The sequence below is a fragment of the Notamacropus eugenii genome, chromosome 2, assembly GCF_028372415.1.
Source record: "Notamacropus eugenii isolate mMacEug1 chromosome 2, mMacEug1.pri_v2, whole genome shotgun sequence".
NCBI lineage: Eukaryota > Metazoa > Chordata > Mammalia > Diprotodontia > Macropodidae > Notamacropus > Notamacropus eugenii.
Window position 1 is genome coordinate 341,172,329 of NC_092873.1, and position 14,143 is coordinate 341,186,471.

The following is a 14,143-nucleotide window of genomic DNA, read 5'->3' on the forward strand; positions in this document are numbered from 1 at the left end:
GTAATATCTTACCTCAAGCTCAACATATATGAAACAACTTAACATTTTTCCCTCTAAAACCTACTTTTTTTCTAACTTCATTATTTCTCTCACCAGCATATTAACATCTAGTCTCCCATGTTGGAAAGTTTGATGTTACCTTTGGGATTTTCTTCCTTCTTCCTTACATCACCTATAATCAGTTAACCAAGTATATTTTCACAGTATCTCATATCCATCCTCTCTTTTTTGTTTCTACTACTGCCATAGTATAGGCCTTTATTATCTACCACCAGACTATAGCAATAGATTTATTAGAATGTGAATTTCTTGAGAGCAGGGATGATTTTTTACTTTTATATACTCAGTGTTTAACATAATGCCTGGCACATAGTATGTGTTTAATAAAGGCTTATTGATTGATCGATTCATAATAGGTCATCAGGCCCTTATGATTGAGTCACAGCAGGTCACTAGGCCTTTATTTTCCCTCCCACTACTCTTCCTACAGCTGCCAGACAAATTTTTTTTATGCACAGATCTGGTCATGTATCAATCATCTGTTTAATAATCTATGATAGCATCCCATAACCCACTAAATAAATTCAAATCCCCATCCCTGGCTTTCTATAAGACCTTCTATAAGCTGGTGCCACCAAACTAGGCTTGTTCGTCATTACCAGGGCACTGACAGATTTCCTTCAGGAGGAAGATGGTAGAGGCAGATATGTACATGCCCACTCAGCCTGAAAGAGTAACTTTCTAGTCATTACCCTTAACACAAGCTAAACTCTAGCTAAACTACTATCTATCCCCTAAACATGCCGTTTACTTTGCTACCCAGTTTTTGTATGTCCAGAATGTCCCCCTCTTTATCCATTAAATTCCAACCCATTCTTTAAAGTCTAACTTAAATACAGATTCCTCTGTGAAGCCTTCCCTCACTTCCTACCACTACTCCCATAACAACTTTCTTCATGGGACTTTATTTTACACTACTTCAATATACTTATTATTATTAGATGATCTTAACTTGTATAGAAAGATAGCTAACTCTCCTTTGATGCTCTCAGGGTTTAACTATCATCTCTATGCATATGAGCTATCTAGCTAGACAGCTGAGTAGTGCAGTGGACAGAGTGCTGCACCTGGGGTCAGGAAGATGAGTTTTCCTGAGTTCAAGTCTGGCCTCCAACACTTCCTAGCTATGTGACCCTGAGCAAGTCACTTAACACTGTTCGCTTCAGTTTCCTCATCTGTAAAATGAGCTGGAGAAGGAAATGGCAAACCATTTTGCCAAGAAAACCTAAATGGGGTCATAAAGAGTAGGGCATGACTGGAAAACGATTCAACAACAACGATGCACATGACTCTCAAATCTATATATCCATTCCTCATCTTTCTCCTGAGCTCCAGTGTGGCATCCCCAACTCCCTGCTGAACATTTCAACATAGTGTCCCATCAATATCTCAAAACTCAGTGTATCCAACTTTGAACTTCACATCTTTCCCTCTAAACCCACCCTTCCTCCTAACTTCTCTTTATTTGTCTAGGGTGCACCATGCTTCTGATCATGCAGGTTTGTAACCTGAGTGACACTCTCTCTTTACCCATCTCCCCCATTCCCATATGCCAATCAGTTGAGTAGTCTTCCATTGAATTATACCACAAGCTCTGTAGCATAAGATTTTATCACCTCTAACTTTAACTACCTATTGCAATAGTCTCCCAACTGGTTTCCCTGTACTTTCTCTCTCCTCTCTCTAATCCATCTTCCACACAATTGCAAAATTGATATTACTAAAGCACAGGTCTGACTATATCATTCTCAAAAAATTCCAGTACCTCCCCATTGCCTTTAGGATAATGTATAAATTCCTGTTTGGCATATAAAACCCTTCACACTATGGTTCCATTATACCTTTCTGGGTTGATTATACATTATAACCTCTCACATACTCCAGTTAAACTGGCCTATTTGCTGTTCCATTTACACAATATTCTAACTCCTACCACTTGTTGTTTGTCTTTCTTTTTTGGAGAAGACCAATGACATCACGGGGCGATGTCTTGACTCATGTGTGAACTGTATTTAAGTGAGGCAGAGTTGCACAAAATCTTCTACCTCCACCCCTTTGCACATCAGTCCTTTATATCTGTTACAGACTTTTTATTCATTCATTTTGTGTGTGGGGTATGTGTGAATGTTTTGTACCAATTGTTCTTACTACTCATTTTAGGAAAATACTTAAAAGTTAATTAAGGCAGTTGGCTAGTGATGTGGAGAGAGAGAGTACCTGGACTTCCTGTAATTGAGAACACTCATTTTCCTGAATTTAAATCTAACCTCAAACACTTGCTATCTGTGCAACCCTGAACAAGTCATCTAACCCTATTTGCCTCAGTTTTCTCATCTGTAAAATGAGCCAGCAAAGACATGGCAAATTACTTCTATATCTTTGCTAAGAAAACCCCAGAAGGGGTCACTAAAAGTAGGACACTATTGAAAACAAAATAAAAAGCTAATTAAATCTGACTGGCTGATTGGGGGAGGCTTATGAGCAATAGCATTAGAAAGACGTTCTTCATCTCCTCAAGGTCCTCTAGAATCCAGAAGGAGAAGCTGAAGCTGAGCTTTGAGGTTTAGTTGGCCAGTGTGAATAGGCATTTGGGAGAGCTGCTTATGCTTCATATGGGACACTCATCTGGGTTAAATTTCTGGCCCTTGGCATCTGTGGGGATGCACTGGAGAAATTCTTCACCCAGGACTCTTTATTGGATGCCCTAGTTTCCAGGATCCAGTAGAGAAAAAATTAATACTTTTTCCTCTCTCTTTTTTTAATTTTAGATATTATGGATCAATGTTTTTTTATAAGTCAGACCAAAAAAACTTTTTTTTAATAGCTTTTGCTTGTTTGAATGCTAATTTACTCATGCCCATTGCATTATTCCATCAATATGAATATTGCAGTTAATATGAGAAGTATGGGTTTTACATCTCTAAAATGCTAGTGCCTAGAAGTTCTCCTAGAGCCAGTGCTGGTAAATGTGTAACAATTGGTTGGTTGGTAGGAAGCGGCATGGAATAATGGCCTGACACATTTTTTAAGTTAAATCTGCAACATTAACAATTTCTCCATCACCTTCTTGAATATAGACAATCAACAACAATGACGATGAAGCCCTGGTTTGTAGCATCTGCATCAGGATGACTGATTTTGGGTTTTTTTTTTTCCTTTCAAAAAAAAAAAAGACTGCCTGACTGGTGGGACAGGGGTCCAGATAGCTTGTCTGAGATGTGTGTGGACTACAGCCCAAAGGATATGGTTTGCATGTGGCCAGTTTAATCCTATTTTGAGAGCAATGCTCTTTTCTGAAGGTTTTTCTTCATGTTTTCTTTAAATTAATATGCTTGTCTTAGTAAGGGTGAATTAAAACTCCATGTGAATTGCTTTTGCTGTGGTAGGGATCTATTAGGGGAAATTTCAGGGTTCCTTTGATATAGGGACCAGGAGGAAATTTGCCTGGACCTTTGAGGGGATTTTCTATGGTACAAGGACCCACAGAAAAATTTTGGTGTTCTCTGTGGAGCAAGGGACACTTAGATATTTTGTCCAGAGTCCAGCTGAATGACTTTATATGCTAAAGGAATTGTGGAAGAAGTTTCATCAAAGACAGTTGAGCTTCTCTGAAGGGTAAGGGAGTTGACCTCCAGCTGACATCAGGTCTCTAATACTGTGCAAAGTCAAGCTACTAGGCAAAGTATAGTCTGAGTGACTTCCATATTTTAACTGTGCTCAACGTTTGGGTACTGCCAAAATGCAAGAGAGGCCAAGGTCCCTTTTAGGCTAATATCATTGTCTGAAGATTAATCGCATCACTTGGGGACTACTCCCATCTCCTGAAAACTAATCTCATCTCCCAATGATGTTGTAATGTGGGAGCTGAGATAACACTTATCCTGCCTCCTCATTAAAACAGCTTGAATTTGGCATCTGGCCCCACTCCAACTGCTTGATGCATTGGGGTGCCAATAAACTCCTTTTTGTCTTATTTCCCGAGTTTGCTTTTAATTGACCGGGATGAACCAGGATTTTTCTTTGAAAAATTTGGTGACCATGAAGAGATCTTTTTCTTACATGGCTATCAGTGGGTGAGCTTATCACCCAACACCACAGCCTACATTTAAACTTATGTTTAATCATGGATTGGAGTGAATTCCCTCAGTGGTTAGTCAGCCATGAAATGGTCTGAGAATTAAAACTCCTCAAACTCAGGAAAGATAAGGAGAAATGGGTCCCAAGCCCGAATTCTTACTCTCTTTCTTGTGCACAAAGATAAAGAAGTAGTACCACACAAGGACAAGAGTAGTGAGTCTTGCCTAATAGTAGGTCATCAAGAGACAGAAAGGCAAGAAATACCAATATTATTATGGGATCCGGGCAGAGTAAGCCTCCTGCTGACTCACCATTAACAAGCTATTAAAAACTTGGGACAAGAGAAAGCTACCAGTTCAATCAGGAATGTCCAAAATCTGAGCAGTAAAGCTCACTTTGGAGTGAACTCAATACTCAAATAATTGTGGAAAAACAGATTTGACCAGATAAATACAGGACTTTTGAACCTGAAGTGGTAAGTGTTTCATTTATTTGTGTGATGTTAAGTATGTTGTAAATCATATTTGTGTTTTGTGTGTTGGTAAATACAAACTGATTTTTCCTGTTGCCTGATCAGCCAAAGGAAAAAGAGCAGAAGGAAAGGAAACTTTCTGTGGAACTTTCAAAACCTTCAGAAAGACAGGCTCTCTGTTGTCTGTCTGTCTGTCTGTCTCTCTCTTTCTCTCCTCTCCATTTCTAACTCTAAAGTTGGGGAGGCAGACAAACGATTCGGTAGAAATTTATAGCATTATAAACTAGAGACTAAAATTTATAACTGAAATTTAATATCTTTACTGTAAAATTCCAAATTATAGTGGCTGCTAAAAACATTGCAGTGGATTTTGGAGGTTTAGAGATGAAGGTTAAATGCAAACAACTTCTCTCCCCTTGCTGGAGGGCCATAGGGAAATTTAGTAGAAGTGATTTCAAACTACTGGAGAACAAGCAGAATTGGAGTTAGTTTGAAATGACTTAGCTGAATTTAATTGTTTAGCTAAAATAGTAGTTAAGCCATATAAATTGAAATAGACTATGCAGTTCCAGAAGTATAAAGTGATATTGTGTAAGGAAATCCGTGCAGGAGAGATTCAGTGAAATGTCAGACTAGAATATGACTGAGAACTAAGATGCGATGACTTAAGAAGGCAGTAAAAGTAAAGAAAAGTGAGGAATCAAAAGTGTACAATGGAAGATTAGTTAAAATAATAGTTTTGGAGTTTAGTAAGAGGTTTGAAAAAGATTGGATTCCATTGAGATAGGCCAGATTTGAGAAACTTTTAAATGCCTGTTAGCAATACAATGCTCTGTCCTTGAAAAAACATTCCAGGGGCATACTCTCAATCTTTAGAACTGTGAATTCCAAAAGGAAAAGAATGGGAATGCAAGCCTGCCACATGAAATCCTTCCCTATTCTTTTTGGGTTTCCCCTGAAAACAGGGTGCCTTTGGGAAAATTGTATTTTTAAATGTTATCAATAGTGATAATAAATCCAAATTTGACTTGGTCAAAATTTTTCCTGAAACTAAAATCACAATGTGATCTCATTTATAGTAAGATACATTCACCTATTAGGATAATCATGATAAATCAGAGCTTAAGGCAAATTACATTTGCTATTTAGCATTAAGGACACAATCTGGAAAATGCATGGATATGGAAAACCTGAGTTAAAATCCAGTCTCAGAAATGTATTAACTGTGTGACCTTAAGCAAATGACTACATCTCTGTTTATCTCAGTTTTCCTGATCTGTAAAGGGGTTAAATAATAGCTCCTACTTCCCAGTGTTGTCAGGATCAAATGACATAACTGTAAAATACTTTTAGTACGGTGCCTGGCACATGGTAAGCACCATATAAATATTAGCAAATGTAAGTCCTCTACAAGTCTTGAATACATCTTGAATACAATTAATACAGAATGCCAAAAGTAATCAAATGAATGATTTTCTATGGAAGATAATTTGGAAATGCATTTGACTGAACTGATGTCACTGAGTGGTAACAGGGTTGTTTCATGTTTTAAACACATCAAGTTGGGTATATTGTTATTGTGTTTCTAAAATTTTTCTTATGTGGTATCTGAAATGCTGTTAGGAAAGGAACTTCTTTTTGAATCTGAATGCTGTTAGATTATGAAGTGGCTTGTTAAAAGAATGTGGTCAAAATGTTTGAAAACTGTTAAATATTTAATAGGGTATGTTTGCTTTGAAGTGGATAATCTTAATAGCTCACTGCCGGGGAAAAAAGTAGCAAAGGTCTCTAAATTATCTTTATCTTTACCTTGGGACACTCTCTTTGGGCAAAGTCAAAAGATCTTCCTTGTCAGCTTTGCTGACAAACGTGTTGTAAAATTCGTAAGTACTGAAGTTTGAAAACCTAGGACAAGACACAGCCAAAGGGGAAATTTGCTTATGGTAAAGAGTGAGTTTCGTCTGAGATTATCTGGCTGTCAGTTGTGAAAATCATGAAATTCTATCTGTTATTAAGTAGTATTTGTTGAAGTTACATCTCTGAACCAACTCAGTAACAATAAACTAAAGATTTTATTTTGCCTTACAGGTTAATAGGCAATATGGATATCTGTTAATCTGGAATCTTACAGTGACCAGAATTTTTCTGGGGTCTTAAGTCAGCTATCATATTCACTAAATATGTGAAACTCCAGAATGTAGTTATTCTTAATTTATAAATGGAGAATAAATGAAATGTCCTATGTGTGCTCATTATTAACCGTTATTGAAATATGAGAAAAATAATAATAACCTATCCTTGAGTCAGAATTAGTAAAATTTTGCTATTTGAGGTGCTGGGATTGTAATTTGAAATTGTTTTAAATTTTGATCTCATGTAGGTTTGTCTGACTTGTCATGAAGCCAATAATAAACTATTCAAGGAGAATGCCATGTGCTGCCCAAAAGGATTATAATCTGAGAACTGCTACAAGTGGATGTCTGTGTAATGGATGTCAGGTGGAAAGTTGAGGGGATGTCCTTGGGTTTGGGGGGAAGTAGGAGCCTCTTGATTCAGTTTCCCCATTGTGCGATTTCCTTTCTGCACAAACCCTTTCTGGAACAAAAGATTTTCCCCCAGGCTCAGGCCTGGCTTTTGGTATTCTATGAATAATGTGAAACTTTGTTGTGCGATTGGCTGTTAACTATGATTCTTTCCTGGAATTAAACAAAGCTGAGGGAGTTTTCCCCCGTTTCAGGGTTTGTATAAGGTCAATCTGTGACCTTACAGAAATAGTCTTGATATTGTCATAACCAAGTCCCTCCTTTTTCCTTTCATAGCAAATTTTTATAATCAAGGTAGATGAACAATGGAAGTTTTATCATTATAATACTAAATCTATTAACTAATAGATTAACATTAAAATATCTTTGAGTTACTGTAATAGATTGTAAGTATGAAAACTCTTACTGTTTTCAATCTGAATTTGTAGTCAATTCCATATCCTAAGTAACTAAATAAATGAGTTCTTGAACTTGCCATCGACTTGCTAATGGCTATGTATTCATGTATAAGGTTAGGTCCTTGAATTATCTCATTCTTTTAGGGGCATATGGGGATAATATTCTCAAAAGTGGGGAATAGGACAGAGATGTAAAAGTTTTCTAATTAATTGGAGTAGCAGATTTTGAAAAGGCATCAGGATCAGACTTTTCTCTAAGAATTAGAACACACATACTTACATACATACATATGTACATACATACATACACAATTGGTTTCCAAATGTTTCTGGATCATTTGGAATAATATAGGACATACAGGCCTTAAATATGTCCAGTAACAAGTTCTCAAAATTGGATTAAGGATTTTACATTAAAAATTTTCACTGATAATTGCAAAGAAAGTGAAATTATTTTACTATTTTGAAATCTCCGATAAATACGAGACAAAAGGGCTCATTTTTCAAGTCAGGCCCTTATGGATTTTTTTAAAATTTATTTTTAAGATAGTTTGTCAATGGCAGGGTCCATATCAGGTACTAGATTTAGGTAAAGATAGAGACCACGATTGGTATTTTTACATACTGGAATTCTCTGAAGTTTCAGGTGAATTATGACTTCCTAATTTGATATTCTTCTTATAGTTCTATTGTTAGTAGGATTAGCTCCATTAGGTTTGAGTTAGTTTTTACCATATGAGCTAATTACTAGAAAAGCAAATTTGTAAGTTTGTATTAAATTGTACCAAATCTTTTTACTGGCAGATTTTAGCAGAATTATGTAGGAATCTCTGCAAGTGACTTAGAATCAGAGAAAAGAGGTCTACTAGGAGAATCTTCCTTCAGGGCTGCTCTGAGGATGAGGCCTATTCCAGAATGTCCAAGAAGAGACGTTTTCAGGGACTAGACTACCAAGTGAGACATATGGGACTGAAGGCAAAATGTTGTTACCGTTTTCCATCCTTCCTTCTCATAGAGGGCCAATGACTTCACAAGGGGGATGTTGTACAAAATTTTCAGCCTCACTCTCTCTCCTACAGAGTCAGAGTCCAGTGACAAGACAAAGGTCAAGACTACTGGCCATGGTCCGGGGTGCAATTGGTGACCTTAGCCTTTCTAAATTAAGGTCATTCCCAGGGCTGTTTGTCTGAGGTCATGCCCTTTCAATGAATAAGGGCTGGGTAAGAATTGAGACAAAAAATGGCCCAGTTTATCCTCAGAAAAGATATCAATTTGAGAAGAGAAGACCCTCAGAGTTTCTGGCTAGAACAGAAAACATTTACTATCTACCAGCCATTCTAAACATCAGAACTTAAACAGTGAACCACTGAGGCTTGGGCTGGAGCTATAACTGGCCATTTCATGAAAGCCAGAATGATATACTTTTAAAAGTCAAAAAGCCTGGGGTTTTTTTCAGAGCTATATTTCAAGAAATCAAAAGATGAAACATTGGGTGTGGGTTACCAGATTATAAGGAGGCTTGATGTTATTTAATACTGGTATTCATTATTGTATTACTTTGGGATTTTTTGTTTGTTTTATGATGTTTATATTTACCGAGTTTTCTAGGTGACCGAGGTGATATGCAAATCCCTCTTCTCAAATTAGGACACGGTGAGACGTCTTAGTGGTTTACTCTATAACCTTAGTTTGTATATAGAGTCTGTTTAATAAGATTCATCTCCTTAAGGGATGTATGAGAATATGACTCTGCTTACATAAATTTAACTTTTATGATATTAAAGGAAGCATGGGATTATAATTTTTATAACACTGATGGCCACAGCACACTTGTTTCATGTTGTAAGTTTAAGGCCCCTAGTTTATAACTACTAGTGCTTACTCAAATTGATTTGGCACCAAGTTAGGATAATGCAGTTGGGGATAAAGGAGCAACATAGGACCAACTGTGATACTGCACCATAAACATGGTTAGCACCAAAGAGAGGATTGGGCAAAGTCAGGCTATTGAGAAGATTTAGTCTGAGTGAACCCCATATTTTAATTTTGCTCAACTACTGGGTACTGTGCTCAGCCAGACTGTAGCAGAGGGCGTTTCCCTTTGGACAATCTCCATCACCTGAGAATTATTTTCATCTCCCAATGATGCCGTAATAGAAAAATCTGAGATAATGCTTTATTCCACCTCATTAAAATCAGAAGCCCCCTGTGTGGAATTGTCCTCACCCTTATATGTATATTTTTCTACCTTTTTTTTCTATTACTGTAATTATTTTACTTCTGCTTATAAAAGCAGGTTAGAGCTTGGATTTGGTGGCTGGGCTGGCCCCATTCCAACTGCTTGATATCTTGGGGTGCCAATAAACTTTTTTGGGTCTTATTTCTTGAGTTTGCCTTTAATTGACCAAGGTAAGGCCTGAAACTAGAATTTTTCCTTTAACATTCCCTATGGAGAGAGGCCTGCATACTCTGGTATCTCCATAAAGAACTGGGTTTCCTTCTGAAAAGAAAAATTTGCTTTTCTGTACCTTTTGAAGTTGGTTCGTTATTAAACCTGACCTGTGTGTTGTGCTGGGGGCTAGAGGAACAGAGGTTGGATTGGGGGTGCTTAGGTGGGGGTCCAGAGCAATACCCTACTAGAACTTGGTAAAATGGTATCTTTTTCATTGGTAGCACCAGTATTTGGAAATAAGGAAGAATGTGAATTACAAGATTTGCCTCTGACACAGACTTTTCCGGAGGACCAGGACAGAGGGAAGATTTAGGACTAGGGCCTTTGCCAAACATGCTTGAGTAGATTTTCCGAGGGCAGGAGGTGTTAAAATGGAGAATGGGTGTAGATGTAATGCCTGAAACGGGATGGTATGTTCCAGTGCCCCCACCCTGCCCCCCCAGTGGGGCAGTGGGGTCCCATCCGCTTTCATGATCACCCCGCCAGTAAAGCAGCTCCTCACCCAAGCCCAGGAAACGCCGACTTCCTCTCTGGGCTCCTCCTCTCTCGCGGCCAGGCCAGTGATAGGCCGCATCACAGTCAGGCTCAGACGCCCTTCTGAGCTACAATATGCTTCCCCTGCTCATCCCGAGCGCTCATCCTAGGTTTCCTGTCCACGCCACAAGCCCCTCAGAAATGTGTCCTGTCCACACAACAAGCCCCTCAGAAATGCGTCCTGTCCACACAACAAGCCCCTCAGAAATGCTTCCTGTGCACACAAGCCCCTCAGAAATGCATCCTGTCCACACAAGCCCCTCAGAAATGCGTCCTGTCCACACAAGCCACTCAGAAATGCGTCCTGTCCACACAAGCCCCTCAGAAATGCGTCCTGTCCACACAAGCCCCTCAGAAATGCGTCCTATCCACACAAGCCCCTCAGAAATGTGTCCTGTCCACACAAGCCCCTCAGAAATGTGTCCTGTCCACACAAGCCCCTCAGAAATGTGTCCTGTCCACACAAGCCCCTCAGAAATGTGTCCTGTCCACACAACAAGCCCCTCAGAAATGTGTCCTGTCCACACAAGCCCCTCAGAAATGTGTCCTGTCCACACAAGCCCCTCAGAAATGTGTCCTGTCCACACAAGCCCCTCAGAAATGTGTCCTATCCACACAAGCCCCTCAGAAATGTGTCCTGTCCACACAACAAGCCCCTCAGAAATGTGTCCTGTCCACACAAGCCCCTCAGAAATGTGTCCTGTCCACACAACAAGCCACTCAGAAATGTGTCCTGTCCACACAAGCCCCTCAGAAATGTGTCCTGTCCACACAAGCCCCTCAGAAATGTGTCCTGTCCATGCCACGGGCCCCTCAGAAATGTGTCCTATCCACACAAGCCCCTCAGAAATGTGTCCTGTCCACGCCACGGGCCCCTCAGAAATGTGTCCTGTCCACACAAGCCCCTCAGAAATGTGTCCTGTCCACGCCATGGGCCCCTCAGAAACGTGTCCTGTCCACACAACAAGCCACTCAGAAATGCGTCCTGTCCACGCAACAAGCCACTCAGAAATGCGTCCTGTCCACACAAGCCCCTCAGAAATGCGTCCTGTCCACACAACAAGCCACTCAGAAATGCGTCCTGTCCACACAAGCCCCTCAGAAATGCGTCCTGTCCACACAACAAGCCACTCAGAAATGTGTCCTGTCCACACAAGCCCCTCAGAAATGTGTCCCGTCCACACAAGCCCCTCAGAAACGTGTCCTGTCCACACAACAAGCCACTCAGAAATGCGTCCTGTCCACGCAACAAGCCACTCAGAAATGCGTCCTGTCCACACAAGCCCCTCAGAAATGCGTCCTGTCCACACAACAAGCCACTCAGAAATGCGTCCTGTCCACACAAGCCCCTCAGAAATGCGTCCTGTCCACACAACAAGCCACTCAGAAATGTGTCCTGTCCACACAAGCCCCTCAGAAATGTGTCCCGTCCACACAAGCCCCTCAGAAATGTGTCGTGTCCACGCCATGGGCCCCTCAGAAATGTGTCCTGTCCACACAAGCCCCTCAGAAATGCGTCCTGTCCACACAACAAGCCCCTCAGAAATGCGTCCTGTCCACACAAGCCCCTCAGAAATGCGTCCTGTCCACACAACAAGCCACTCAGAAATGCGTCCTGTCCACACAAGCCCCTCAGAAATGCGTCCTGTCCACACAACAAGCCACTCAGAAATGTGTCCTGTCCACACAAGCCCCTCAGAAATGTGTCCCGTCCACACAAGCCCCTCAGAAATGTGTCCTGTCCACACAAGCCACTCAGAAATGCGTCCTGTCCACACAAGCCCCTCAGAAATGTGTCCCGTCCACACAAGCCCCTCAGAAATGTGTCCCGTCCACACAAGCCACTCAGAAATGCGTCCTGTCCACACAAGCCCCTCAGAAATGCGTCCTGTCCACACAAGCCCCTCAGAAATGCGTCCTGTCCACACAACAAGCCCCTCAGAAATCCGTCCTGTCCACACAACAGGCCCCTCAGAAATGCGTCCTGTCCACACAAGCCCCTCAGAAATGCGTCCTGTCCACACAACAAGCCACTCAGAAATGCGTCCTGTCCACACAAGCCCCTCAGAAATGCGTCCTGTCCACACAACAAGCCCCTCAGAAATCCGTCCTGTCCACACAACAAGCCCCTCAGAAATGTGTCCTGTCCACACAAGCCACTCAGAAATGCGTCCTGTCCACACAAGCCCCTCAGAAATGTGTCCCATCCACACAAGCCCCTCAGAAATGTGTCCTGTCCACACAAGCCACTCAGAAATGCGTCCTGTCCACGCCACGGGCCCCTCAGAACAACGCCACTCTAATTCTGAACATAACCACTGACTTTCTAAGGCTACACAACACCCCACAGACTCCTGTTTCCCGGAAGCGCACACGTAATCCGACAGCGCACGACACACCAGAAGGCCGGCCCACGCTCTCCCACGGGAGGAACCACAGGAGGCAGGAGGCTGGCGCCGCGCACTACTCACCACGGCAGGCTCCTGCTTCAGGGTCCCGGCACCCTTCACAAAAAACTGCACCAGGACAAAGGACATGGCTGCCTGGCCGTCGGTCCTCATCGTTCTGCCGCGGGGGGAACACAACCTTTACAAGCTGACCCCTCCGCTGCACGTCACCCTGAAAGGGCTCACTCCAACAGCAGCCCCCTCAAAGCCCGGAAACCGCCAAGTGCCGCTCACCCTCACTGGGCAGGCTACGGGAAGCGAGCCACTTGGTCACTCACCGGGATCCCCTGTGGACCAATCAGAATGGAATTCCCAACCATCCAGCTCAGGTTCTCCAACTCCAGGGGGCGCTAAAGGGCCTAGCGCGCTCAGCCAATCAGATGAGATCGCACCAACCAATCAAGAATCAGCTAAGGCTTTCGGCGGCCATAGGTCCAAAGGAGCAGCCTTTTTTTTTTTTTAGGCTCCCTGCTGTGTCTTTCCATCTTTTGGGGTTCTTTCCAAGCCTGCTGTTGCAGCTGCTGCCTTCTCTTGCCCTCCTCGACTTGGTTACTGTAGAAATTGTAGTTCGACGGCTTCAGTGAAAATCTTTTGACTCCCAGTGACTCACTTTTTACATTGAAAAAGTCACAAGTCCCCATATTTCTCCTAACAAACTCACTGTCCTTTGTCTCTTTAAATTTTTAAAAATTTGATATTTTATTTATGTTATATGCAATATATTGTATATGATATATTCATTTATTTTATATTTTTATATATTATATATAATATTTTAAATATTTAATACTTTTAATTTAATATTTTCAGCAATTGAATATAAAAACAATTTTTAACACTTTTTTAAAAATTTTTGAGTTGTAAATTCTCTCTCTCATCTCCGCCCCCCAGAAGGCAAGCCAGTTGATTACACATGTGCAGCAATGCACAACTTATTTCCATGTTAGTCATGTTGTGAAAGAAAACACAAACAAAAAAAAAAACCAAGAAAAATAAAGAAAAAGTATGTTTCTCCCTGCATTGAGACTCCATCAGTTCTTTCCCTGGAGATGAAGAGCATTTTTTTGTTTTTAGTAAGTCCTTTAGAATTGTCTTAGATGACTGTATTGCTGAGAACAGCTAAGTCATTCATAGATTTTCATTGTACAATATTGCTTTTA

General features: G+C 41.0%; 1 protein-coding gene across 2 annotated transcripts in view; it reads right to left on the reverse strand.

The window, feature by feature from the left end:
* The window catches only part of SUMO2 (small ubiquitin like modifier 2), a 29,179-nt gene extending 15,854 nt beyond the window's left edge, over positions 1 to 13,325 (reverse strand). Inside the window, exon 1 of one of the 2 annotated variants that reach the window (XM_072645649.1) lies at positions 13,008 to 13,325. In XM_072645649.1, coding sequence (XP_072501750.1) covers positions 13,008 to 13,097 — 90 coding nt within the window. In that variant the 5' untranslated portion in view covers positions 13,098 to 13,325. The remainder of the gene's footprint in view (positions 1 to 13,007) is intronic. The other variant, XM_072645646.1, reaches the window with a different exon arrangement.
* Between the last annotated feature and the right edge of the window lie 818 nt (positions 13,326 to 14,143).